The sequence below is a fragment of the Erinaceus europaeus genome, chromosome 22 (assembly GCF_950295315.1).
Source record: "Erinaceus europaeus chromosome 22, mEriEur2.1, whole genome shotgun sequence".
NCBI classification, from domain to species: domain Eukaryota; kingdom Metazoa; phylum Chordata; class Mammalia; order Eulipotyphla; family Erinaceidae; genus Erinaceus; species Erinaceus europaeus.
In genome coordinates this window covers 6,353,911-6,381,148 of record NC_080183.1, presented here as the reverse complement: position 1 = coordinate 6,381,148, position 27,238 = coordinate 6,353,911, and the positions used below count along the sequence as shown (strand labels likewise).

Below are 27,238 nucleotides of genomic sequence, written 5' to 3'. Positions count from 1 at the left end.
GGAACTATCAGTAAACGCAGGCAGAGGGCTCTCAGATCTGCAGTCACCCCCAGCTCCAGAAGTATGTGCAGAGGGGCCTCAGTAGCTGGTGTGGGAGCAGGAAGTTGGGTATCCCCAGGCTGGCTCGGGCCTGCAAGGTAGACTAAGGCTAACTGACCCAGAGTGATAGACTTGGGCGAGGGAGTGAGGCCAGGCACAGGAGGCAGAGGCCAGACTGCCCAGCAGGAACTCCGATACCCTATACCCGTCCCAGCAAAGCTGCCAGCCAGGTAGCTCCCCCATCCATGGGGAGGGTGGTGGTCTTGATGGCCCCTGGGGAAATCTCACCCCACCCCCATTCCAGAGGGGCCTGTAGACTGGAGTCCCCCCAGCAAGTGCACACACAGTAAGCACACACGCGGCTCTTTGAGATGTCTCCCAACTCCAGATAACACCCAAGATCCCCATTCCTCCTTGATGACCCCGTCTAGCAGGTCCTTCCTTGGACATTCCTCTCCACACTCGCCCCCAAAAAGCACCAAAGGATCCTCAAAGCCACAGCACCACTGCCTTCTCTCCCAGCTTCCTCAGTCAGCACGTTCCCACCCAGAAGCTCCAGCATCCCCACCTTAACCACTTCCAACACTGGGCCCCCTCCCCACAGGATGCAGGAGGCTGCTCCTGGAGCCCAAACCCATGCCCCCAGGCCAGCACCTCCACTTCCTCCGGTGGTGTCTGACACATCAGCTTCTGGTCATGTGAAGACCCCCGTGTGCCCATACCTGCAGGACTATACCCTGCTACACATACACATACACACACACACAGCCCTGGTGGAGCAGGGCTCATGTCATGAGGAAGGAGCACTGGTGCCACCAACCTGGTGAGGGGCACCCCTTCTCCGTGGGGGCCCAGGACCCACCCAGTGTGGGGTCAGCTGAAGACCAGGCAGGAGGCTGCAGGCAGGCCCCACCCAGGGCAACGGGTCCTCCGGCTGACCGGCCCTCAGAGGGGTCTGTCCAGGAGCCAGGCAAGGTCCCCAAAGCAAAGCTGGGTGCTGGTGTCACCCAGGCTGGGGTGTACCCAGCGGCAGGAGACACAAGGGGCTCATGAACTTGTTGGCCAGGGCCAGGGCTCCTCTGGAAGGGGGCTGCGGGGAGTCGGCCCTGGGACAGGCGGACACCCCCCACCTCACCCCCGCACACGGGCTCAGGCCACTCCGGGCACACAGCATAGACAAGGCAGAGGAGGGCGACCCTGGGTAGGAAACTGTAAACACTAGTCTTTAAAACTCCGGGCCCCCCGCAGGACCCCCACCCGTCCTCCCGAGCCCCCAGGCCAGCAGGGCCGAGGTCCGAGGGGTTCCTGAGCTGGAGACCCGGTGGCAGGGGGGCACGCGGCGGGGCATCACGTGTCCAGGCACGAGCCCGAGGGGACACGGGGTGCGCACGGAGCGACTTCTCGGTCACGTGTCCAGGCCCAAGGAGGCGCGCGGCGGGACGTCGTCACGTGTCCAGGCCCTCGCGCGCGGGCACAGGCCCGAGGGGGCGGCCAGGGGTGCGCGGTGGGGGCGCGGGCGCGGGGGCACGAGGCGCGGGCTGCGGCTGCATTTCCAGCGCCAGTGCAGGCGGCGGGAGGTCGCGCACCTGGCGGCGGTACTCCAGGAAGGTGCAGGCCTTGGTGGCCAGAGCCACCACGTTCTTGCCCACGAAGATGGCCGAGACGCGGCTGTCGCGGAAGAGCGCCATGTTAGCGGCGCGCGCCAGCACTGCCACCACGTTGACGGTGGCCAGGCTGAGCACGGGGTAGAGCATCATCTTCTGCGGCGCGATGTGCTCGCCCTGCATGCTGAGCTCGCTGAGCGCCACGCACGGTAGCACGAGCAGCAGCATGTAGCAGTAGAAGAAGGTCAGGCCCTCGGCCCACAGCGGCAGCCCCGAGCGCGGCGGCTCCCACAGGCTGGCCTGCATGTCCAGCAGGTCCAGCAGGTCCAGCGCCACCCAGAAGAGACGGCCGCGCAGGTCCTCGCGCTTGCGGAAGGTGCGCACGTAGTCCATGCGGTCGAGCGCCACGAGCAGCAGGAACAGGCCGGGCACGCACACCGACAGCAGCAGCGTGAGCGCCTTGCGCGCCACCGGGTCGGCCGCACCGCGTCGCGCCGCCTTGTAGTTCTGGAAGATGAAGTAGAGCTTGATCTCCAGCACAAAGATGTAGAGGAACCAGAGGATCATGGCATAGCCGCGCTTGGCCGTGCGCACCTCAGCGCCCACCCACACGGCCACGTAGCGCAGCACCAGCAGGAAGCACACGTCGCCCACCAGCACGATGATGCACACGCCGATCTTGCGCGGGCCCTGGTTCTGCTCCACCAGGTACGCGTCCATCACCGCCATGCTGCCCACGATCACCAGCGTGGTCAGGCACACGTGGCGCCGGTCCGGGGGCGGCAGCACCATGGTCTCCCGGGGCGAGGCCCTGCGCTGGTCAGCCAGCGGGCATGGCGCGCTGGCCGGCCGGCGAGCTGGACCTGGGGGCAGAAGGCGCGGGTCAGCGCTGCGCGCAGCCAGGGGACGGCACGGGCCGCCAGGGGGCGCTGCAGCCCCGCCGGGACTCCCGACGCGGGCCCGCGTTCCCGCCACCGCCCGGGCGTAAGCGGACGGAAGTGGCGGCGCCCGGGTCGCGTGCCGGCCCAGCCCCGATGCTGGGGCTCCTTTCCAACCCGGGGCCCCTCCCGGTGCTGGGGCTCCATCCCGATGCGGGGCCCCTCCCGGAGCCGGCCGAGCCCGGGTACCGGGGCTCCATCCTCCGGCCCCGCCGATCACATCCCGCCCACCGCCCTGGGCTCCCCGCGGCCATCTCCTGAGGCCGCGTCCACTGCCCTGCTGACTCGGAGCGGGGACCCGAGCTCGCAGCCCTGCAAGGAAGGGGGTGGGGACACAAGCGCCACCACTGGCCGCGCAGCCCCTCCCACCACCAAGCGCCCAGACCCTCACCCACCAGGAGCACCTGAAGGCCCCCCACTTTCACCCACTACGCGGGCTCACGCTGCCCAGTCTAGACAAAGACATAAAATAGAATGTCCCCATGACAGCAGGCCTGCTGACACCCAGACGCCCCTGGCCCCGCACCAGCTCAGCAGCTGCATCCCTGCCCGCACCCCAGCTGGCCCCAGCACCTAACTGCAGGGCCCCTCCCACCCACTCGCAGCTCCCAGACCCCCAGTGCGGGGGTGTCAAGCCAGCCTTACACAACCGCCCCCCACCCCAGGTTTTTCACTCCGCGGTGGCTGCAGCGGCCCCGAGTAATGTCCCTCCCCGTGGATGTGGCGGGGAGCCCGGCCTCTGCTCCGCTTCCGCGCGGCCCTCGCCCGGAGCCGGTCCCCCATGGGGGCGGGACAGACGGGGGGCGCCCCCCAGGAGCCCATCTGCCCCGGTGCCCCGCCACTTCTACAACCCAGGCATTCCTTCTCAGCCGCGAGACCCCGCAGCGGTCCCCTGCCCCAGCCGGGTCAGCCCCGCGCCTACCCGCCGGCCAGATGCTGCGCCGCGCCGGCCGCCAAGCTCCGCCAGGCCACGCTCCTCCGCGCGCCCCCGGCCCTCCGCGCGCCCCCGCCGCCACCCGCGCGCCCGCCCGCCTGAGGCCCCGCCCCACGCCCCCTGAGGTCCGGGCACCTCATCCCTTTGCGGGGCGGGTGGTCTGCACAGCTCTGCTCTCGTGCGGGCGGAGGAGCGGCCTGTCCACCCAGGTACATCAGGCTGGCGGGCGCAGCCCCCCGCAGTTGCCCACCCAGCACAGCCCACACGCCGGCCCCAGCCCGGTAGAACCCCATCCCAGAGGCGCTCAGCAGGTGTCCGGTGCTCACAGGCCGGCCAGCCCCCACTTCATGCTGGGGGCCAGAGTGCTTGCCCGGACTCACCCTGGGTCATCCTTGAGGGGTGCACAGGCAATGCTGGGATGAGTGCTTGGCTACTGGGGACACTCATCACTTGCCTGCTGTCACCCTTGCGCTCAGCCCCTGAGATGCAGTGAAAACCACAGAGCTGTTCCTGTATCCAGGAGGGCGCCCCTAAACCCACCCAGCCCCCTAAAAAAAGGGAAGTTTACAGGTGCCCTGCTTCCTCCAGGGGCTGAGGGCCTAGGCAGAAAGCCCCTCCCCACAGGAGACACAAGACATGAAGGAAGCTCTGGAAGACCCAGGCTGGCAGGTTTGAAAGCTAAAAAGCCAGGACACCCCCGCCCCCGCCCCCGCCCCCACCCCGGAACTCCATCACAGCCCCACACAGCCTGCCTCCACTTTCAGGAGCTGACCTGTCCAACTTGTGGGTCTGCAGCCTCCCTCCACAGCCCCCCCGCCATCAGGTGGGTTCCCAGCCCAGACGCCACTCAAGTCAGACTTGAGGCTGCCCTGCTCTGCACTGGGCCTGGGGGGGAAGGGTGAAGATGCATGACAACCTGGGCATGGGAATTCCAGGGCAGACCTCAGATTACTGCTCAAGGCATCATGCTGATCGGACCCCAGGAGCAAGCTGGCAGGACCCCCACACACACACACACACACACACACCAATACCCCAGAACAGCCACACCAGTGTCAGAGAAGTGGATTCAGAATTGGCTCTGCCATGAGACACAATGGGGTGAGGGTTTAGGGTTCCCAAGGAGAATCATATAAAGGGAGCATCAAGACAGACAGTGCTGGGAACATAGGAGCAGGTGGGGAGGACCAGGCTGAGGCCACCAGGATGGCTCTCCCCGCTACGCACCTTGGTCACCAGCCTGAGCCCCCAGGTGGACAGGGTGCTCCAGGAGAACCCAAGTGTGTGCTGATGCCACCTCAGCCCCTCAACCACCCCAAGGAAGCTCTGGTGAGGAATAGAGGGCTTGCTGCCCTCCCCCGCCCCTCCTGTGAGACAGCCCCCTGGAGAGGAGGCCAGGCAGGAGCACAGTCAAAACAAATTCAGTGGTTCTCCTTTCCAAATGCTAGAAACAACCTTGAACTTTAAAATTAGATTTAGGACAACAATAACAACAACAAATGGGGGGGGGGGGAGATGGCCTCCAGGAGCAGTGGATTCCTAGTGCAGGCACTGAGCCCCAACGATAACCCTAAAGGCAAAAAAAACCTAAGGGAGTCAGGTGGTAGCGCAGTGGGTTAAGCACAGGTGGTACAAAGCACAAGAACCGGTGTAAGGACCCGGTTCAAGCCCCCGGCTCCCCACCTGCAGGGAAGTCGCTTCACAGTGAAGTCGGTCAGCAGGTGTCTATATTTCCTCCACTCTGTTCTCCCCTCCTCTCTCCATTTCTCTCTGTCCTATCCAACAACAATGGCATCAATAATAGCAACAAAAGGGAATAAATAAATATTTTTTAAAATAACTAGATTTAGGGATGGGGTGGGAGGGTGTCAGAAGGCGGCTCAGCTATGGAGCAATTGCCTTGTGGGATGGGGCCTTGAATTCCATCCCCAGCCCTAGATTTTAAAAAAAAAAAAAGCAGGGCTGGAGAGATAGCATGATGCTTTTTTGTTTGTTTTATTTTTCAGAGACCAGGGCGTAGCTCAACTCTAGCTGATGGTGCTGGTGATTAAACCTGGGACCTCAGAGCCTCAGGCAGGAAAGGGAGAGAATAACATTTCTGCAAATGTTCTGAGCTTCTACATTCGAGCCCGAGCACCAGCCAGAGCTGAGCAATGTTCTGGTGAAAAAAAAAAAAAAAAAGCTAAAAGAAAAACAGAAAAGAGGGCCAGGCTAGTAGTAGTGCACAAGATTTATATATGAACCCCAAGTTCCATCCCCAGAATCACCAAACAGTGCACAGGGGGAAAAACACAGGAAAGAAAAACACACACAGTGCCCTGCTGTGTGCTTGATAAAAACTGCTTGGGGAAGGGCTCAGTTGGCTAAATACTGAGGTTTCCCTTTCAGTCCCCAGCATAGAATGTCCCCTGTCATGTTCTCGCTCTCTTTTCTCTGTCTCATGTGAAACTTGTTATTAAGGAATAGGTAAATCTTTAAAAATAAAATTACTTGGGACCAGGCGATGGTGCACCTGGTTAAGCACACATATTACAGTGCGCAAGAATCTGGGTTCAAGCCCCTCATCCCCACTGCAGGGGGAAAGCTTCACGAGTGGTAAGAAGAGCTGTGCAGGGTCTCTCCTGCATCTCTCCCCCTTCAATTTCTGTCTCTATTCATTAATAAATAAATAGCTTTCTGACCACACAGAGTGAAAGGGGTCTGAAGCTTCCTCCAGTACAGCAGGGGCAAACTCAAACCTGGGTCATCCTATTCCTGAAGCCCAACCTGGGCACGGGGTTCTCAGACCTCATGCTGTCACAGGCTGAGCATCAGCTCAAAGCTGCCCAGAGAGACTGACTACCAGGTCCTGGGAGTTCTTCCCATGTGGCCTTCAGCAACCAGAAGCTGTATGAAGACTAAATTCAGCCAGATGCATGTGGGCAACCCTCAGCCCACCACCCTCATAGCCGCCCAGACTGCAGCCTTAGAGGAAGGTGGCTTCTCAAACCTGGCTGCCCTTTCAGATTTTGCTGTTCCCTGGTTAAATCTTTCCTTGCACCTTGCATGTTTAAAAAGGAAAAATGTAATAATGGTATGGGAAAGCAGAGAGCCGCAAGCGTTCCCCAAGGCACTATGTGTGCCTAGCCCCAGGATGCCTCCCCGTCCTATAGGCTTTTTTTTTTTTTTAAGAATTTATTTATTTATTCATGAGAAAGATAGGAGGAGAGAAAGAACCAGACATCACTCTGGTACATATGCTGCCGGGGATCGAACTCGGGACCTCATGGTTTAGAATCCAATGCTTTATCCACTTGCCACCTCCCGGACCACTGTCCTATAGGCTTCTGCTGTGTGGTGCCCAGGCGTGCCGCCTACTTCTGACTTTCCCCACCTGCCTCTCATGGGGACCGCAGCAACAAGCTGACCTACCCTGTCAGTTCACCCACTTAGACAGTGTTTCTTTCTTTCTTCTTTTTTTTTTCTTTCCTCCAGGGTTATTGCTGGGGCTCAATGCCTACACTATGAATCCACTGCTCCTGGAGGCTACTTTTACCATTTTGTTGCTCTCGTTGTGGTTGTTGTTACAGCTGTTGTTGTTCAATAGGACAGAAAGAAATTGATGCGGGGCTTTGTGCTTTGTGCCATGTGCACTTAATCCGCTGCATTACTACCCAGAGTCCCTCTTTTTTTTTTTTTAAGATTTTACATATTAATTACAAAGATAGGAGAGAGAACCAGCCATCACTCTGGTACCTGTGCCACCAGGGATTGAACTCAGAACCTCATGCCTGAGAGTCCAATGCTTTGTCTACTGCGCCACCTCCCAGACCACTTATTTACTTATTTGCCTCTGGGATTATTGCTGGGGCTCAGTGCCTGCACTACGAATCCACTGCTCCTGGAGGCCATTTTTCCCATTTTGTTGTTGTTATTGCTGTTGTTGAGTAGGACAGAGAGAAATTGAAAGAGGGGCAGACAGTGGGAGAAAGGTTGACACCCGCAGACCTGCTTCACCACTTGTGAAGTGACCCCCCTGCAGGTGGGGTGCCAGGAGCTCAAACCAGGATCTTTGCACCGGTCCTTGTGCTTCACATCATGTGCGCTTAACCCCGCTGTGCTACTGCCCAGCCTGACAAGTGTCTCCACATCTGACTTGTTTCCATGGCCACCTTTAGGGTTTCCACTGCCATCTTCCCTGTACCAGGCACAGGGAAACCTCGGGCTGGCTGCTCAGCACGCAGGCTGCTGGAGACTCATGCCCCAACTCTGGGTAGAGGTGTCCCCCTCCCCCTGCAGTGACCTGGGCGCCTTCACTTGCCTATAGGCCTACAAGCAGGCAGGGCTTGCTCCCACCCATGTGGGACTTCAGGAAGGTGGTCCCCAAGTCTGGGCACACCTAAGGAGTGCCACCAAGCAAATAATCCCTGCTGGCCATAGGCCTGTCCACCCCCCTGGCCCAGCTTGCTTGTTAGACATTTTTAAAATTTATTTTGTGGGGATTCCAGAAGATGGCGGACTGAGAAGCGGCTAGTGGCTTGAGCTCCGACGACATCTGCTGGAAATGCCACCAGGTTCCAGATGCCATCAGGATGCCAGCCAGGCTTCCCTGGACTGAAGACCCCACCAATGTGTCCTGGAGCTCCGCTTCCCCAGAGACCCACCCTGCTAGGGAAAAAGAGAGGCAGACTGGGAGTATGGACTGACCAGTCAACGCCCATGTTCAGCAGGGAAGCAATTACAGAAGCCAGACCTTCCACCTCCTGCAACCCACAATGACCCTGGGTCCATGCTCCCAGAGGGATAGAGAATGGGAAAGCTATCAGGGGAGGGGGTGGGATGTGGAGATTGGGTGGTGGGAATTGTGTGGAATTGTACCCCTCCTATCCTATGGTTTTGTTAATGTCTCCTTACTTAAATAAAAAATAAATTTAAAAAAATTTATTTTGTGACATGAATTTCTCATGAGAAACCAGAGCGCCATTCCAATGCATGCAGTTGCAGAGACTGAATCAGACACCAGACACGTGAGTCTGATGTTCCACCACTGGAGCCATTTTCCCAGCCACTGCTTTCTTGTGTGTGTGGGGGGAGAACAGAGAAAAGCTTGGGTCCCCCACTCATGGCCTTCTATTAGTACTGTTCAGGATGCCTCCATGTGCTGCCAGGGACCAAGCCCAGGACCTCCCACACAAGGCAAGAACTCCACCGGTGGCTGTGTCATCTCCAGGCCCTTTGTGGTGTTTAATAAACCGAGGCCTCTAGGGTGTGTGTGTGTGTGTGTTGGAAGTGGAAGGAGGTAAGCACCAAAGCTTCCTCCAGTGGGAGCTGGGCTTGAACCTGGGCTGGGCACATTGCAAAGAAGCACACTAAGTGGGCTATTTCACAGGTTTTAAGATTTTATTTATGGAGGCCGGGTGGTGGTGCACCTAGTTGAGTGCACATTAAAATGCACAAGGACCCAGATTGGAGTCCCCCGTCCCCAACTGCAGGCAGAAAGCTTCATGAGTGGTGAAGTAGTGCTGCAGGTATCTGTTCCTCTTCCTCTCTGTCCCCTACTTCCCTCTCGATTTCTGGCTGTCTCTATCCAATAAATAAAGATAATTTAAAGGAGGTTTTTTTTTTTTAAAAAAAAATTATTCCCTTTTGTGGCCTTTGCTGTTTTATTGTTGTAGTTATTATTGTTGTCATTGTTGTTGGATAGAACAGAGAGAAATGGAGAGAGGAGGGGAAGACAGAGAGGAGGAGAGAAAGATAGACATCTGCAGACCTGCTTCACCGCCTGTGAAGCGACTCCCCTGCAGGTGGGGAGCCAGGGTTTCGAACCAAGATCCTTAAGCCAGTCCTTGTGCTTTGTGCCACGTGTGCTTAACCCGCTGTGCTACCACCCGACTCCCTAAAAAAGGTTTTATTTATTAATGAGAAATAACCAGACATCACTCTGGTACATGTGCTGCCAGGGATTGAACTCAGGATCTCATGCTTACAAGTCCAATGCTTTGTCTGCTGTGCCATCTCCCAGACCACTTATTTGTTTTTTAAATATTGGTTTTGAGGGGCTGGGCATTGAAGCACATTATCAGCATGTGCAGAGATGAGGGTTCGATCCCCCATTCTCCACCTGTAAGGAGGACACTTCATGAGTGGTGAAGCAAGTCTGCAGGTGTCTATCTTTCTCTCTCCCTCTCCATCTCCCCTTCCCTCTCAATTTCTCTTTTTCCTATCAAATAAAAAAAAAAAAAGCGACAAAATGGTCACCAGCAACAGTGGATTCATAGTGCAAGTACTGAGCGATGACCTTGGAGATGAGAAGAAAGATTGGTTTTGATGAGACACCTAAGTTCTACTAGGTATATGTGCTATCAAGAATTGAACCTGGGACCCCCCAGGTGCACAGGACAGCCTGCTGTCAGGCCCTCCCTGGGTCTGGACTGGTGGGTCAGCTGTCACCTGTCACATACAGAAGGGGATTAAGGTGCTGGTTTCAGATGGAGGGGGGCAATGCAAGGGCTGGGCCTTGCAAGAGTGTACGGGAGGCCTATGTGGTGAAGGCGGTGTCTGTATCCCCTCGCTCGGCTGTAGCCCTCACCACCTGTTCCACCTGGCACACACGCAAGTGCACATGGTTTGGGCTCCAACTACATGAAGGGAAAGGGGGCAGAGCTGATGAGCCCGGCGGCTAAGAGTGGAGTTCCTGGCACACTGGCAGCCCTCCAGAGAAGGGGTGGAGATAGCCCAGAGGTGGTATCATGGGTGTTCCAGGCCAGTGGTGGAACCAGCAAGAAATGGCAGGCCTTGGGGTGGGGTGGGGGGCTGGCACACTCCAGCTGGGGCGGCAGAGGGGAGGGGGGAGTGTGGAGAGGGAGTCAGTCCCGGTACACAGGCCAGGCTGGCAGAGAATGTGCCAAGCTGGCTGCATACCCCCAGCCACTCAGTGCAGAGAAGAGGCTGCCTGGGAGCCTCCTGGGACAGTGGGGGCCTGTTCTGGCAGGCGGGAAGCACATACCAGACAGAAGGCTCTTTGTTCCAGCTGAGCCGCCTTGGGAACAAAGACCCCTCTGTCCACGGCACCCTCCCCCTCACCCCAGGCCCCTCAGGCTCCCATCCGGCACCCCCCAGGCACAGCCAGATGGGAGCTAGCCCTCCGCAGGCCCTGCCCCACTCCCCCTGCAGATAGACTAGAATAGGGAGGCAGCCATCAAGGCCTGTCCCTGAAGTCCTCACCAGCCCTGGGGCCCCAGTCACCACCTGGTCCTGTCGTGAGCTGGAGACACCCAGGCCCTGCAGGGCTAGACAGGTTATTGTGTGTCCAGCAGCCGGCTAAGGGGGTTAGCGTGTCCCTGAAGGTGTGGGGGCCAGCCGCCCATGGGACGGCAGGATCCAGAGGAGGCCAGGCAGGGCCCCAGACAACCTGGCCAACTCCTGCTGGCACTGAGCCTGCAGCTGGCTCAGGGCTTCCTCCAGACATGCCTCCTGGCTCCGCAGCACCCCCATCAGTTCAGCTGCTTGCAACCCCAGGCCCGCAGGCACGGCAGCCTGGCTCTGCACCAGCCGGCAGGGCCCGTGGGGCTGTGGGGGGGCCCTGCCATGCTCCCAGGTCTGCTTCAGGGCCACCAGCTCCCGTGTCACTGCCATCTGTACCATCTGCTGCCAGGCCTCCAGCTCTGGCCCCCGGGCTCCAGCCTGCAAGGGAAATGGGTGTCAGTAACCCCTAGAGAAGGGCACCTCACCCTATCACCCTACTGCCAGGGGTGGCCCACCCAGAGCTCACAAAGGGCAGGGGAGTGTCTGCACCAGTGCCAGGGATGTGCTCAGAGCCCCCCCACCACCACCACCAGTCAGGGTCATAGGGGACCCAGAACGGTGATCTCACCTTACTACCTCCAGCAGAGCCATACCAGGCCCCCAGCCCCCCCAAGCATGCCCTGTGGCATCTAGGCCTCCCTGCAGCCACCCTCACCCAGGCCTTCACCAGATGCTCCCCAATCCCTAGCTCCCCAGGACCCTGGCCCCCCAGGACCCCCAGCCCCTCTGCCCCCACTCACCCTGGCCTCCCAGGCCACACGCAGGGGCCCTGCCGCCTCCCGTAGCCCCTCTTGCAGGGTCTGCAGCTCCCGTGACAGCAGCTCCAGCTCCCTGGACACTGGACTCAAGAGCAGACCCGAGAGCCGGGGAGGGGTCGGGGGTCGTGAGGCCTCCTCTGGGGGACAGGTGACGAGCACAGAGTCCTATGAGAGGCAGGAAGGTGCTTGCGGGCAGGAACTGAGGCCATCCCCTGGGACAGGAGGCGCCAACCCCCACTCAGCTCCCACCCCTCAAGGCAGCTATGGGGGGGACAGGGAGAGGCTCCTGGGACACTCACCATCCACTGCCAGAAGAGAAGCTCGCAGCGTCGCCACTGTAGGGCGGCCTCCAGCCGCTTGTTTTCACACTGCAGCCTCCACAGCAGCTGCAACACAGGAGCCGATGCCCAGTCGTGGGTCCGAGGGATGGACTCAAGAGTGGACCCCAGACAGAGGTGGACCCAAGGGATGGGACCCAGAGACTGGATCCAAGGCCATGCCCCCCAGCAAGCCCTCCAGAATGGTCAGCGGGGCCCCCCATGCTGTGTCCATCTGGCAGTTGTGTCAGCTGTGTCCCCCATGCAGTTACCTCCTGACAAGACAGGCTACCCCACTCTATGTCCATCTGGCCTCATCCTTGACCCCAATCCAATCATCCCCCTGACAGGGACACGGCCAGCATGGAGCAGGGGGCAGCTCTGTCAGACCCAGATGCCCCCAAAGCCAAGTCCTGGGCACCACACAGGGAGCAGGGCCATCTGAGGCCCCCATCCCATCCAAGCCTGCCCCACACCAAGTCAGAGCAGGGAGGGTGCCCTGGGAGGTAGAGAACTGGGGGTGCCACCCACGCCCCCTCACAAAAAGAGCCAGGACTCCCAACAGAAGAGGAAGGATGAGGGGTTTGGCGAGCAGCCCCTCAGGGCTCAGGGTGCCCTCACTCTAGCCATGAAAAAGGGAGCAGGGCGGGAGGGGGGGTCAGGCAGTAGCACAGCGGGTTAAGCGCACACAGCTCAAAGCACAAGGACCAGCGAAAGGATCCCGGTTCGAGCCCCCAACTCCACACCTGCAGGGGGGTCGATTCACAGGTGGTAAAGTGGGTCTGCAGGTGTCTATCTCTCTCTCCCCCTCTCTGTCTTCCCCTCCTCTCTCCATTTCTCTCTATCCTATCCAACAATGACAAGAATAATAATAACCACAACAACGATAACACAAGTAGAAACACAAGTAGAAGCTGAACTGGAGTTGGTGTGTTGCACCAAAGTAAAAGACTCTGGGGTGGGGGTTTGGGGGGGAAGAGTACGGGTCCAAAAAGGATGACAGAGGACCTAGTGGGGGTTGTATTGTTATGTGGAAAACTGAGAAATGTTATGCATGTACAAACTATTGTATTTACTGTCTATCGAATGTAAAACATTAATTCCCAAGTAAAGAAATTATAAATAAAAAATAAAAAACAAGGGCAACAAAAAGGGGAAAGAAAGAAAAAAAAAAAGCCTCCAGGAGCAGTGGATTTGTGGTGCAGGCACCGAGCCCCAGCAATAACCCTGGAGGCAAAAAAAGGGGGGGATCAGGCAACCAGCACCCCCCAAGTGGAGTGATGCCAACCAGCACCCCCCACATTCTGGGGTCAGGGAAGCCTCCCCCCATACACACACTCAACAGGGACATTCCCTCTTGGCAGCCGGCCTAGCCCAACCCTACAGCCCAGATCATTCCAGAAGCTTCTGGGGGCCTGGCAGGAGAGCAGGCCCTGTGGGCAGGCTGGTCCAAGCTAAGCCAGTGTCCCTCCAGAAGCCTTGGGAGGAAGCCCAGCTGACCTGGGGACACCTGCACTAGCTCAAGGGAGGGGCCTCTGCTGACCCCAGGCCAGGCCACCTCTACTCTGCTCACACCAGGGCAAGAAAGCTGGGGCTTCCACTCCAGGACCTATGGGCCACCCAGACCACGAAAGCCACCAAGGGCACGGGGATGCGGGTGCCAAGGGTCAGCTGAGCACACCCAGCAGCTGGCAGCCCCATAATTGGCATCAGACCCAGGGGGCTGGAAGCCTTGTCAGGGGCAGAAGCCTGACTGGCCACTGTCCCATCCCACCTGCCCAGGACACAAAAGGGGGGGGGGTGCATCTCAGTCCAGGTCAGCTGGGCACCCAGATACTGGGCAGTGCTAGTTCCCCCCAGGACAAACTAGAGCCCATCCTGGAGGAGGGACAGTGAGGTGAAGCCTGGGCTTCCCAGGTGGGACCAATGTCAGCCTCGGAAGGAAAAGAGGGGCGAGTGAGGCCCAGAAGGTTGGGGACCCTGGGGCGCATCCCTCCTTCACCAGTGCAGCTCTGACCCGTCCCCTCGGGCCATACCTGAGCCTAGACACACTGCCATGCACCTGGACTTCACATGGGGGCCATCCAGAGAAATCAGCCCCCAGGGGCTAGACAAGTGTGCACAGCCCCAGACCCACCCTGTGGACCCTCACCTGCTGGCCACCTTCAGGGTCCCTGAGTGCCTCCGTCTCAGGGACAGACAGATGGCCAAGCTCCCGGTCACTGTGGCATCCCTGGGTGTACGCGTGGATCTGGAAGGGCAGTGCGTGTTGAGTGCGGTGGGGGCACCCCCCACAGGGCCTCCCAGAGTCCACCCCAGCAGGTCTGTGGCTCCCCCCCACCTTTTGGGTCCCTGGAGGAACTGTGAACAGGAGGCACCTCCAACCCCTCAGGCTCTCGGGGGAGACTCAGCTCGGCACAGGCACTGCTGAGCACACAAAGGGACACTGGGCCTGGGGGCAGGGAGCACTATCCCCAGAACAACTGAGCTGTGGGGGTCCCGGATGAAAGCACTCAGCTCCCCAACACCCCAGAGGAAGCGGTGCTGCCCAGACAGGGAGCCCAGCTCAGTGCTAGCCACAGTCTCAGGGAATCCTGGGGACAGGAAAGCCCACCCCACAGGCCCCGGTACCCAGCTGACACCAGGCCAGGGTGCTGGGGTCTGTCGGCTTCCCTAGGCTCTCACCCGACCTCCCTGGGGCCCCAGGCTTGGTCAGCCATCAGCCCCGGCTGGGGAGGCTGCAGGAGGGACTGTGTGGTCCAAGCTGCCCTGCTGCTGCCTGAGTGGACGACAGCCACGATACCTGGCCCAGGAGGGCGCAGTGCTCCCACTGACTGGACGCCAGGGTCCGCCACCGGATCTGAAGCTTTCCCATCAGCCACTGCAAGAAGCGAATGTCCACTGGGCCTTCTGTGTCCACACCATGGGCAGGCGGGCAAGGCCTGGCCTGGAGCTCACACTGCAAGGGGGTCGGGTCACGCTGGAGAGGGGTCGGGGTCACAGGCCGGACCCGGTGTTACACACACATTGTCCCGTGCCCTCCAGGGGGAACTCGGAAGGGAAAGCCCGAGAGCCCCGGGGGAGAGCTCGCTCGGCCGCACCCACCTGGCACGCGGTCACCTCGTCGCCCAGCTGCACGCGCGCCCGGGCCAGCAGCCGCTCCAGCAGGGGCTCGCGAGCCAGGAGCCAGGCCAGCGCCAGCAGCAGCTCGCGGCTGCCCCCCGCGCCGGACTCGGGGAGCCGGGCTCCTCGCGGGTAGCCCCGGGCACACAGCGCCGACCTCAGCAGGCGAGCCTGGCCATCTGCGGGCAGACGCCAAGCTCAGTCGGCCGACCCAGCGCACCCGGGGCCCAGCCAACCCAGGACCCGGGGACCACGCGGGGGCCGGCCCGAGGGCGTGACCGAGGTGGGCGGGGCGGTAGGCGGGTGGGAGCCGGCCGGCGGGGCGCGTCTACCCGGGTCCGCAGCGCCGTCCTCCGGCAGCGACGAGAGCAGGCCGAGGAGCAGCCGCCGGAGTGCGGGGACCTGTGGAGGAGAGCGAGGCACGGCGTCGGCGGGGCCCTCCTCCCGCGCCCCCGGCCCGCCAGCCCCGCCGCGACCCTCACCGCCTCCGGACGGTCGAACTTGGCGCGGCGGAAGGTCTCGGGGCTGGGCCCGCCGGGCAGAGCCCGACTGAGCGCGGCGATAGCCTCGGGCAGGGCCCCCACGCCAGCCGCCCCGGAGCCCCGGCGCCGCCGCCCCATCGGTCCCGCACCCGCGGAACTCCGGCCGCGCCGCCGCAGGCCCCGACCAATCCCTCCGCGAGGCGGGCGTCCGCAACCAATCCCCGCGCCTGGCCCACCCCTGCTCGGCCCACACCCAATGCCCGCGCCGGCCAGGCCGCGCCTCCGGGCGCCATCCAATGAGTCAGCCGTGTCCCGCGCAGAGGCGCTTCCGGCCTGGCGACGGCCAATCGGAGCCGGCGACCCCGCCCCCGGGCCGGTGAGACGAAGACAGCCTCGCTTAGGCCCCGCCCACCACACCTGCCGGCCCTTCCCGACCCCCCCCCCCTGCAGCGCACCTGTCAGCCTCACCCCGGGCCGCTCTCGGCCCGCCCTCGGTTCATTTGTCCCCTCTCGATCTCCCCACGTCCATCCTCTGTACCCCACTCATGTCCCCCACGTCCATCCTTTGTACCCCACACATATGTCCCTTCACGCCCATCCTCTGTACCCCACCCTCTGCCCGCCCTCTGCCGTCCATCTCTGGCCCTCCATCTGTGCCCCTCCGTTCTTCCTCCCCGCCCATTTTCCCCTTCTGTGCCTCCACCCCAGTGTCTGGAGAGCACCCCGCCCGCAGTGCACACTGAGGCTCCGGAAACCCCAGCACAGTGGCCTTGAGAAGCACTTTCTTTCTAACTCCACACATACACTGCCTGGGCCCCCGCCCGACCAGTCCCCATGTGTCTCTTGACACCACAGCCCAGCAGCCAGGGAAGCCCTTCCCTCCCTGACCTTTGCACCTGCAGGTCCTTACGCCCAAACCCCGTGGAATCACTCTTCCAGCCACCAAGCATTGGGCAGCCTGGACAGATAAGGGGGGGGCGCAGGAGCTATGGGGTCAGGGTCACCAGGGGAGTACAGGGGCCACCAGGGAAGTACAGGAACCACAGGGGTGGCAGAGTCACAGGGTTAGTCAGGGAGTAACAAGGACAGGGCAGGAGCTCTGGGAACAGTAACCACAGTGAGGACAAAAGACATGAGTCAAAGTGGGGGCATATAGGATGGAGAGAAGAGGTAGAGGTCAGGGACAGGTGTGGGGGAGAGCCATGGGGGTCCAGCATGAGCCAGAGTGGGGGCAGATGTGTTCCCACACCCAATGGCTACAAGCACATCTCAAAGTACCCCAACCCCACCCTTCTAGAAGCACCCGGCTTCCTTGGAATCCTCCTTGCATCCACCCCACCCTCCTCCCGCTCCCAAGGCAAGCAGAACCTCAGCCACTGACCAAGCCCCCGAGGTCAGCAGGTCCTAGGGGTATCCTGGGAGAGGGGTCTATAGCTGTTCTGAGAGGGAAAATTGGGAGACTTCCAGAGAGCCCCTCATTTCCACAGCCAGTCCTCATTTCCCCATGAGGGACTAGGTGCCCTGGCAGAACAAGTGGGGGGCAGCCAGATCCAAGGGTAGGGCAGAGGAGGAACCAAGGGTGGGGTGACAGGAAATGGGGGAGGCAGCCAAGGACTCCCTACATATCCTCCAGAGCTTCTCAAAAAGGGAACCAGGGTGAATTCAGCCACTTTCTGCTGACCCCTTGGCCTGGTGCACCTGGGAGGGGGGAGCCGAGCCTGCAGTGCTTCAGGGCGTCCCCAAGAAAGGCAGGCACTGTGCCCCGTGCAGACCCCCAACCTTCCCTGGTCACATATGCAAACATGCATGCATGTGTGCGCAAGCACGCACACACACACACACACACACACACACACACACACACACACACGTCTTCCGAGTGTCAGGCTTTATTGTAAAGAAGAGGGGCCATGTGGGCCCCAGGTGTCAGGGGTCAGACCTGGCGCTGACCCAGAGGGGCTGTGCCCCAAGGTGGCCAGGGGCTGGGGCTCCATAACCTGCTGAGAGAGGGGGACAAAGCTGAGTACAGTCTCCTCGACCTTCTCCAGGGCCCCCAGTATGGGCAGGAGAGTGCATGGGGTAGGACTGTACCTGGGTTTACTTGAACGTGTGACTCTCAGCACCACCTCGCCCAAAGCCTGCAGAAAAAGCAGCGGGTGTTAGGGGAACTGGTGGGGATGGAGAGGTGGGGGGTCAAAAGAGCAGATTAGGATGGGGACCGAGGGAGGTGGCTAGATGAGGGTGGGGGCTTAGGGGAGCTGGTTAGGGTGGACGGGGGAGGGTCAAGGGAGCAGGTTGGGGGGTGATCAGGGAAGCCCACTAGGGTGGGGGGCATACCCTTGGGCCCGAACATGGCGGCATAGCAGGGGTGGTTGCAGTAGGGCTTGCCTTCATGCTGTGGAGAGAGACAGAGTAATGAGGATGGCTAGTCCCCCTCCCCCACCTCCTGCCCCCTCCTCACTCCGATCCCCACCTACCTCTGCATGGCCACCTGAGGTCAGCGTCTTCCCACATTTCTCACACTTCAGGCAAGGCCGGTGCCAGTCCTTGCCGAGCGAGGTCACCCGCTCGGCTGCAAAGGAGGGCACAGTCTATGAGGCTGGGGTCCCAGGTTTCTCCCCCCACACACACACCTGTCCAGGCCTCAGCAGGAGCCCCACCAACAGGACAGAGCTAGCCACAGCCTCAAGCCCCCCGACCCGGCGCACCCCACGGACGCTGGTTCTCTGGCTAGGGAGGAGGCTTGGGAGAGTGGGCCCCCCACTTCCTCCTGGCCAGCCCGAGGGTGTGCCGGGGTGGAAAGCAGCCAAGCAGCCCCAGGCGCCAGTTTCCGTGTCTGTTTCCACTTAGGCGGGTGAGGTGCTGGGCCCGCCCCTCAGACCCGCGGGGTCCCTGCCTGGCAGCGCCCATGGGTGGGGGAGCGGGGGGGGGGGTGTCGAGCCCGCGCCCCAGCCCCGTGGGGTCCCCGTCTGGTACCACTCAGGGGTGGAGGATCCCCAGCCCCGCAGGGTCCCCACCTGGCAGCACCCATGGGTAAGGCGGGTCGGGGGGTACCGAGTCCGCCCCACAGCCGCCTCCTGGCAGCACCCACGGATGGGATTGGCGCCCACGGGTGCCAGGGACGGAGCCGAGGGTGAACCCTGGGCTGACCTCGGCCCCGTGCCCCCGACTACCCTAGGGGCGCTCCGGCCGCAAGGGGGGTGCTCACCAAAGTACACCTCCTTGTTGCATTTGGGGCACTTGGGCATCGCGGCGGCGTCGGGGCTGGAGGCCTTCTGGGTGGGTGCGGCCGGCGCTCGCCTTTCAGGGACCCCGGGGTCCCGCCCCCGCCAGCCCCGCCCCACCGCTCCGCCCAGTCCCGGACAAGGATCGGGGATGGGGGGGGGTGCGATCAGAGAGGCACTTGCCCCCTCCCCCGCCTACAGCAACCCCCACACACACTAAGGGCGCGCAGGGGGCCCCCGCAAGTTGTGGGGCACACCTACCTACAGACACCCCCAGATTTTCTAGTGACCAAAACGCAAGCGGATGCAAAATATTCTGGGAGCCGTCAGCTCCTCCCCCCCCACCCCCCCGGCCCCGCCATGGCCTGGGTGCGAGGGACCTCCGTGAAGGGTGGAAGGACTCCTTGACAGCCCCCCTCTGCTTTCCGTCCAGGTGGGGTCAGGAGGCTCTGGCCTACTCCTGGTAAGCCCCTAGGGCCTTAGCGGGAAAGCCCCGGGCCTGGGGAAGCCCCGCCTGGGGCACCAAGACAGGTCTCTGTCCGGCAGATGCAATCCACCCTCCTCACCCCGCACCCAGGTCCACCCTTGCTTCCTGGTGCCAGTCTCCTGGTGCCAGCAGAGACTGGCCACACCCCACCGGCGTCTCGCAGGTTCTGGGCTGGGGGTGTGAGGTGGGCAGTGGGTCTTCACCCAGAGCCCAGGTCTCCTAGGGACAGGCTGGGGGAGGGCCCCCCCAAGAAATTCTCGCCCTTTGGGCACCACTGCCTGACTCCTCCTCTCGGGTCACTGTCACCCAGGCCACCACCCTCTGAGGTCACTCTGTGACCCGCCAACTCCCAGCTCTGGGGAACCTCCTGCCACACCCAGTTTCCAGGGGCCTCTGCTCCCTGCTCCCCCATTCTCTGTATCTCTGTACCTGGGGATCCCCTTCTCTGTGTCTCAGCTCCCTGCCCTGGGGTATCTGGGGTCCCCCTTCACTGTGTTCTCAGTACCCCCATCTCCAAAAGCGTCATCATCACAGGGCCTGCCTAGGAGGGAGGGCTCTGGCCCAGCCCCAGGTACCCATGACCCCAGCCCTATACCACCCCACCCACCATGCGGCTGGAGCTGGAGTGAGAGTGGGGCTCTAGGAGGGGCTGCACTGAACCCCACAGCCCAGCCTGCCTTCCCACACAGATGTCTGTGGCCAGCCACCGACTGCCCAGGATATGAGTGCAGTCCACACCCTGGAGCCTCTCTCCCACCCACCTGCAGGTAACTGCCTGGGGCCTCATCCGCATCCTGGGACTGGCCTAATCTGCAGCTGAGCGTCCTGAGTGCCCCCCATCCCCACCACTGAGGGACCTAGGGCAGGGGTCAGTCCTGGCCAAAAGGGGGAAGGTCCATGGGGTGGCAGTCAGGAGGGGCCCCGAGTGCACAGGCCCGAGGGTCCCCAACCTCCAGGCCCCACACTCCTCACTCCTTGTCCAGGTCCACACAGGGGCCTGGCAACACAGGACAATACGCCTCCGTGGGTGTTATGTCCAGCTCACCCCAGCACACTTGCAGGGGGCACAGCCAGCCTCATCTTGCCCACCAGCACTTCCAACCCCACCCTGTGGAGCAGCACCCCTGAAAAACAGGGTGATGAATCCTTTCCTGGCCCTGCCACTGTTATTGTTGTTGTCATAGAGACGGGGGAGGGTGCCAAGGTCCCAGGCCTCACCCTCTGCACTGGGCTGGTGCTTGGTTTCCCCTGCTCAGACCCATATGGAAAGACACCCCAAAATGTGAACCCTTCCTGGACCCCCAAGGCTTCCCGCAGCTAGGTGTAGATGTGGTACCTTCATCAGGGGCAGCCCCCACCCTCCCTGGGACTGTGGTGGGTGGGAGCTCCTCCCTCAGCGGACTCCAGGCCCAGTGCCCTACTCCCAGCCTTTGGGCGCTGCAAGAGCACATGGTGGAGGGAGGCAGCCCCCACTGTGTGGCAGCCCTCTGTCCTGCCAGCCTCTGGTCTCATCCTCCCAGGAGGCCCTGAGGAGTCTCAGGCCCCACGCCAGGTATGTGAGGGACAGAGTGGCCAGGACAGGGACAGCACAGCCCAGAACATTCTGCCCTGAGCAGGCAGGACAGTGGGCACCCAGGGTGCAGGCCTGCAGGCCAGACAGCCTCCATCCACCCCCACCCCTTGCTTGAAGCGGGGGGGGGGGGGGGGGGCAGGAGGCAGTGTTCGGTGACCGCTCAGGAATCCACCCCCAGGGATATGATGGGGGAATGTGCCCCTGCTCCCCTTCCCAGGGCACTGCCTCCATGCCTCCCAATGCTCCGGAAAGCCCCCAGTGCTCAGCCCCAGGCCCCCAGTGTGCACTGGTGCAAGATGTCCCCTCATAAGACCTGCCCAGGTGCTATGGGGCACTGCCAACACCCTCAAGGGGCCAGTGTGGTGGGTTCCCCACCCCCCACATCCTCCCAGGGCCTCCAGTTCCCAGGGCCTATTTTCAGTTGCTGTCTCTTGGGACCCCTGTCTTGCTGGCTAGGGGTGGGGGGGTGCTGCTGCTGCCCCCAGCCCTGTCCTCCACAGTCCAGACAGGCAGTGGAGGGGGGCCAGGTCACAGACCTCAACCACTCAAGTGGACAGCATGGCAGAGGGTGGCAGGCAGCGGCCAAGAGTTCTCAGATCAGTTGGCTTGGGGGAACAGTGTGGCCAAAGGGGCTGCCCCCTCCCAGTAGGCTGAGTCTGGTTCCAGGAATCTCTGTGTGTCTCAGCCAAAACCCAGGCGGAACCGCCTCGAATTCCAGCCCAGGCTCTGCCCCCAGCCTGGACCCAGAAGGAGCAGACTGCACCTGGCCCCACCTGTTACAGCCCCGCCCTGAAAGCACCAACCCATGAAGCAGGCACAGAAGAGTCCTGCCCCTCAAGTCCTCACTCAGAGAGAGTAGCCAGAGCTGACGGGGTCCAGCAGAGGCCACTGACCCAGGGGACAGTGGACAGGGCTGGCACTGGGATCCGAGTCTCAGATGGGGGCCACCCAGGGTGGGCAGTGGCCAGCAGGGGGTGGTGCGCAGTGCTGGGGCAGTTGGTGTGTGCAGTTGTGGCTAGCCAGGGAGGTGCCAGGGCCCGGGGTGCCTGGACGTGGTTCGAGGGTCCTCAGGCAGGAGGAGGCTGTGCCTTGGGGGGGGGGACACAGGACAGGGAGCTCCCGCTGCGCTCAGAATGCACCTGGTGCAGAGGGTGCATGGGGCACCGGGGGTGGGGTACGGGACTGAGGAGCTCACAGGGGCATGGGAGCTTCTGAGAGGGGACTCTCCCTACATCACCCGGCGCCCCCACCTCCCAGCAGTCCCAACGCCGCCGCCTCTGGACCGTAGAGGCACCGCCCCGTCTCCATGACAACGGCTAAGAAACAAACACTAGGCGTCAGCCGCCCGCAGGAAACTCGCGCAGCCGCCAGCCCGGGCGTCTTCCCCAGACGCCGGCGGGGTGGGGGGTGGCAGGGGTGGCGTGGGGGCGATGACCGGCCTGTCCTTCCGGGACGCCCCTAACTCAGGGGGAGGCAGGCGCAGACTAGCCGCCCTGCAGAGCGCCCCCTGCACTCCCAGGGGCCCGGGATTCGGGGTGCGAGGGAGTGGTGACACGGGGACGCGGGGACTCAGGACGCCGGGTTTGGGACATGTGGACGCTTGGCGTGGGTGACTGGGGGGGCCTGGCTCAGGGCAGGAGAAGCGGGTGCAAGCTCAGCGGGCCGTCTGGCCCGAGGCGCCCTCTGGTGGCCGAGGCGGGGTATTGCGTGCTGTGTGGCGGGGTCCCAGGACAAGGGAACCTCAGAGGACCAGACCCTTGATCCCTAGCCCTCTGTGGCCACTGCAGAAGCCAGTGTCCAGATGGCATCGCAGGGCCAGGTCCCAGGACGGTCAGACAGAGCACCCACAGATTCCTCACACCTTTATTAAGTGAACTGGGCAGTGGGTAGCTGTGGGGACACTGGCGGCAGTGTGGCAGTCTGGGGGCTCTCTCCCCAGCCCCCAAAGTCTGTGGCATAAATAATGTGGCAGGTCAGGCATGGGAGTAGCAAGGGCCTGCAGGGCCATGGTCACACAGGTTAGTGGGCACACAGGGAGTGTGGGCTGGGAGTCCAGCAGGAGTGAGGGACAGCGGGGACATGGCCTGTGTGGTTGACACACTCCCAGAGGTGCTGGGCCAGGCCAGGCTGGGCAGGATCACTGTCCCCAGGATGGGGCAGTGGCCGGTGGCCTAGGGCTGTACTTTATCCTCAGGGTCCTTGTCGTAGATGTAGCTGCCCACGCCTCCCGTGTTCACTCCTGTAGAGAGAGGCTCCAGGTAGGAGTGGGTGACGGGAAGGGGCTTGGGACTCTGGTTGGGGTCCTGGAGCCACACTCACCCTTGGGTCCAAAGAGTATTCCATAGCACGGCTTGTGGCAGTAGGGCTGGCTGTCATGCTGGGGACAGGGTGGGGGTGAGGAGGGGTCCTGGGTCAGCTCCCTCTCCCCAGAGTCACCTTGAATCCAAGGGCAGGGGCAGAATCCAGGGCATCTGGGCCTCAGTCCCCTCCTGCCACCAGGGGGCAGCCTTGCCCCTCACCTCTAAGCGGTTCTCTAGTCCGTGTCTTCCCCCCCCCACTCCCCCCACAGCCTCTCTCTTCCATTCCCCTCAGCCCGCCACCCCTCACCTCTGCAGACCCTCTGACCTCCAAGTCCTCAGTTCCCTGACTCCCTGGCCCTACTCCTCATCCACTCACCCCACCCCTCACCTCAGTGTGGCCTGTTAGAGTGAGGGTTTTCCCACAGCACTCACCTCCTTTTTAAAAATTAATTAATTTTTTAAATACTTATTTATTTATTCCCTTTTGTTGCCCTTGTTTTATTGTTGTAGTTATTATTGTTGTTGTTCTTGATGTCACTGTTGTTGGATAGGACAGAGAGAAATGGAGAGAGGAAGGGAAGACAGAGAGGGGGAGAGAAAGGCAGACACCTGCAGGCAGGTGGGGAGCTGGGGGCTCGAACCAGGTTCCTTACGCCGGTCCATTAAACGCTTTGCGCCACCTGTGCTTAACCCGCTGCACTACGCCCGACTCCCTCCCTATCTGCATGGCCACCTAAAGTGTCTTTCTACAGCCCCCTACCCCCCCCCACCGCCCACCTCTCCAACCCCGATCCCCACTCACCTCCTGACCTCCCAACCCTCACCTCGGCAGGGTCACCTGGAGTCAGGGTCTTCCCACAGCGCTCACCCCCTCACCTCCTCACCCTCCCGCCTTCTCATCCTCATCCCCACCCACCCCTCACCTCCTCACTCCCCCCTCCCTCACCTCAGCATGGCCCCCTGGAGTCAGGGTCTTCCCACAGCGCTCACAGCGCAGACAGGGCCGGTGCCAGTCCTTGCCCAGGGACGTCACCTTCTCAGCTGGGGAGAGAGGATAAGGTGGGACAGGAAGGAGAGGCAGGGGCAGCTCTGGCGGCTGGGGGACAGGGGTGGGGCCATTACTCACCAAAGTACACCCTCTTGTTGCAGCGAGGACACACGTTGGGCTCCCCAGTGAATGTGGTGACACTGGAAGCTGGGGGTGGGGGTGGGGGTGGGTCAGGGCCAGCCAGGCACTGGGTGTCCCCCCCACCGGCCCCCCAGGCCCAGTACCCACCTCTGCTGGGGCCCTTGGGTGGGCCACTGGCCTTGCGCTCCTCAGCCCAAGCCACGGGAACTTCAATGGGGCCAGTGACCTGGGGGCTCTCGGCAGGGGGCTTGTCATAGATGTAAGAGCCAGCACCTCCGATGTTCACCCCTGGGGGTGGGCACCATTTGGGTGTCACCCTGTCCCCCACATCCTGGGGGGTGGGGGGTCCACCCACACCCCCCCAATCAACACGCCCAGTTCTGGGAGAGGCAGGGGCCACATGGAGGTGCAGGGACCCCCACTGAGGCTCACCCACACGTCAGCATCCCACCTGCTGGTTCTGGGGTGGGGGAACACCGTGAGGCTCACCTTTGGGTCCAAAGAGCGTGGCATAGCAGGGCTTGTGGCAGAAGGGCTTCCCGTCGTGCTGGGCGGTAGTGCAGGGTGAGTGAGAGCCTGTCTGACACCACCCACAGCCCTGCTCCCCCACCCCAGCTCCAGGGGGGGCTTACCTCTGCGTGGCCGCCAGGTGTCAGAGTCTTGTTACAGCGCTCACACTTGAGGCAGAACTTGTGCCAGTCCTTGCCCAGGGAGCTCACCTTCTCGGCTGGAGACAAGCAGCCAGTGTGGCCACTCCAAGCCATCGGGGTCTCCCTGCACCCCCAAAGGGCTAGCAGAGCCTCCAGACCCACCAGCATACCCACCCCAACCTGGGCGCCCAGACCAGCTGCTGGGGCAGGTCACCCCCACTGGACGGAAGCGTGGAGACCTCCCCAATGGACGGAAGCCGGTGGCTTCCCCAGGGAGCCCAGCAGGAAAGGGGTGGAGGACTCTGGAATTCTAAAGGGAAAGGCCTGGCCAGGAGTGCAGGGGTCACCAGCCAAGGACCTGCAGTGGCTGGGAGCTGGGAGCCAGAGTCTGGCCAGACGGCTCATGGGGACAGCTGAAGAGTCGGATGCTGCTGGTGGGCACTGTGGGGGAAATGCCACCCACCCCAGGGCAGTGCAGACACAGCCCTCAGGCCTCTCTAGGATGCAGGCTGGCCAGAGCCTGTGCCAGGGCAGGAGGACTACCCCAGTCCAGAAAGAGCCCATGCCAGCCTCCCCATGGGCCAGTGGCAGCCGTGACAGCTGCCAGGATACACAGCATTGGCCAGCAGGGGAATGACCCGCAGGCCCAGTGGGCGGGAAGTGGGTTCTGGAAACACTGGATCAATAAGCGCCAGAGACTGGGCCAGGAGCAGGCTGCACCCTTGTTGGGAACACAGGGCAGGGTGTCACCTGACCAGGCATCCTGACCAGGGTCCACGCTGTCCACACTGGGTACAGGCTGGGGGGCAGCTGGTACTGTGGTCGGCCCACCCTCCCTCGCCGGTGCCTCCCCAGCCAGGAGGCGGCAGGAATCTGAGCCGCCTTTGTCTTGGGCTGAGCCACCGGCAGAAGCGTTTTCCTGGCTGTCCACCCAATGGTGGCCAGGGTTAGAAGAACGTGGACAGTGGGCTGGCTGGGGCAGGGCCGTGGGCAGCGGGACTGGGCAGGGGCCGGGCTGACTAGGCGGAGGCTCTCAAGGATGGAGGGGAGGGTGGGGCGGCTCCTGAGGAAGCATCCGGAAGCCCCTCGGCGCCTGGCCAGACCAGAAGCTCTCCAGCCGGATCCGGTCCCTCCCGCCAGGAGCAGAAAACAAGGGGCCTCCTCGGCGGCTTGACCACGGGGGAGGCCAGCGGCTGCACCCAGACCACAGTCTCCTCCCCACCCCCACCCCCCGCCCAACCTCCAGGCACTAGGCCTGCCCCCGGTGGCTCAGTGAGTGGGCAGGGTGAGAGAGGCAGGGCCCAGTCGGCGGCCAGCGCCAGGGATCTAGTTCCCAGGACGGGATCTGGCGGACACCCCTTTCTGTCCGGCCAGTCTGGATGGGGGAGGGAAGGGCCGGACCCGGGACGCCAGCGCCCTCATGCCGCACGCCGCACCCGTGGGAAACTCCGGGGAGGCCCCGCGCCAAGGAAGGGTGCCGTCGGGACAGGCAGCGGGAGGGTGTGTCGCCCCCGTAAGGACCGGCCACACAGCCTAGAGGTGGCCAGACCCTCGGGGCAGACAGGGGTCAGTGCGGGGCCAGGTAGCCCGACCACGTGTCCGTGCGCAGAGGAGGTGGGTCCGCGGGAAAAGGCGCGGGGAGGCCCGGGTCAGCGGCCCCACCCGGCTCCACCCGGCCCCACCCGCCGGCACCGCAGCGCAGAACGCTGGCAGCCCCCGGGCTCCCTGCCACCCCCACCCACCCCACCCCGGGCTCACCCGGCCCACAGGCTCCTTGGTCCTTCGGGCCCGCACACCCGCCCGAGCCCCCCCTCCCAACCGGCTCCAGTTTCGAGTCCGGGCGTGGCCGCCCACCCCGTCCAGCCATCTGGCTCCCGACTGCGCCCGCTCGGGTGCGCACAGGTTCGGGGGCAAGGGGGACGAGCGGGGGCACTCACCAAAGTACACCGTCTTGTCGCACTTCGGACACTTGGAGGCCATGGTCGTGCGCTCTGTCGACCCCGCGCCCGCGCCTGAGTCCGCACCGCCGCGCCCCGCCCCCGGCCCGACTCTCGGCTCCCATTGGCTGCGCTGCGGGGCGGGGCTTCAGGAGCCCGCCTCCCCGGTCCGATAATCGGCGCCCACTGGCTGCAAGGCGGGGCGGGGCCTCGGGAGCCCCGGGCGGGGGGGGGGGAGGGCGCACCTGCCCGTGGCTCCGGGGGGACCTGGCGCCCCTCTCTCGCCCCTCCCCTACTCGCCTCGCAGGCGACGTTGGGACCGGGACTCGGCTGCATTGGAGCAGGTGATAGCTCCCGGGGTGCTCAGCGCGAAGTCCAGCTTGGGAACCGTAGACGGACACCCCGACTCTAGGACCCCTCCCCACCGGGCTGCACGCTGTCACCATCCCCCCCACCCCG

General features: G+C 62.5%; 4 protein-coding genes across 7 annotated transcripts; all 4 read right to left on the bottom strand.

The window, feature by feature from the left end:
* Positions 1-399: 399 nt before the first annotated feature.
* On the bottom strand, positions 400-3,641 carry TMEM121 (transmembrane protein 121). Its single transcript, XM_060181186.1, has 2 exons — positions 3,504-3,641; positions 400-2,506 (listed from the first exon to the last, which is right to left on the bottom strand). The coding sequence occupies exon 2, from the start codon at positions 2,433-2,435 to the stop codon at positions 1,485-1,487; it is 951 nt and encodes a 316-aa protein (XP_060037169.1). The 5' UTR covers positions 2,436-2,506; positions 3,504-3,641; the 3' UTR covers positions 400-1,484.
* Positions 3,642-8,875: 5,234 nt separating this feature from the next.
* Positions 8,876-15,726, bottom strand: TEDC1 (tubulin epsilon and delta complex 1). 4 transcript variants are annotated; one of them, XM_060181182.1, is made up of 8 exons: positions 15,480-15,726; positions 15,330-15,399; positions 14,980-15,176; positions 14,678-14,854; positions 14,027-14,125; positions 11,857-11,943; positions 11,540-11,722; positions 8,876-11,177 (listed from the first exon to the last, which is right to left on the bottom strand). In XM_060181182.1, the coding sequence occupies exons 1-8, from the start codon at positions 15,615-15,617 to the stop codon at positions 10,824-10,826; spliced, it is 1,305 nt and encodes a 434-aa protein (XP_060037165.1). In that variant the 5' UTR covers positions 15,618-15,726; the 3' UTR covers positions 8,876-10,823. The 4 variants fall into 4 exon arrangements, with proteins under 4 accessions (XP_060037165.1, XP_016041562.2, XP_060037167.1 ...); XM_016186076.2 differs by having other exon boundaries at positions 14,678-14,833; positions 15,480-15,725; XM_060181184.1 differs by having other exon boundaries at positions 14,678-14,755; positions 15,480-15,725.
* A 1,626-nt stretch (positions 15,727-17,352) lies between these two features.
* CRIP1 (cysteine rich protein 1) lies at positions 17,353-18,843 on the bottom strand. The gene is made up of 5 exons (XM_007518373.3): positions 18,688-18,843; positions 17,957-18,051; positions 17,817-17,874; positions 17,571-17,617; positions 17,353-17,476 (listed from the first exon to the last, which is right to left on the bottom strand). The coding sequence occupies exons 1-4, from the start codon at positions 18,725-18,727 to the stop codon at positions 17,577-17,579; spliced, it is 234 nt and encodes a 77-aa protein (XP_007518435.1). The 5' UTR covers positions 18,728-18,843; the 3' UTR covers positions 17,353-17,476; positions 17,571-17,576.
* A 3,767-nt stretch (positions 18,844-22,610) lies between these two features.
* On the bottom strand, positions 22,611-26,935 carry CRIP2 (cysteine rich protein 2). Its single transcript, XM_007518372.3, has 8 exons — positions 26,780-26,935; positions 24,825-24,919; positions 24,682-24,739; positions 24,340-24,480; positions 24,190-24,258; positions 24,010-24,104; positions 23,083-23,140; positions 22,611-23,002 (listed from the first exon to the last, which is right to left on the bottom strand). Exons 1-8 carry the CDS (start codon positions 26,820-26,822, stop codon positions 22,935-22,937), a joined length of 627 nt encoding a protein of 208 aa, XP_007518434.1. The 5' UTR covers positions 26,823-26,935; the 3' UTR covers positions 22,611-22,934.
* Between the last annotated feature and the right edge of the window lie 303 nt (positions 26,936-27,238).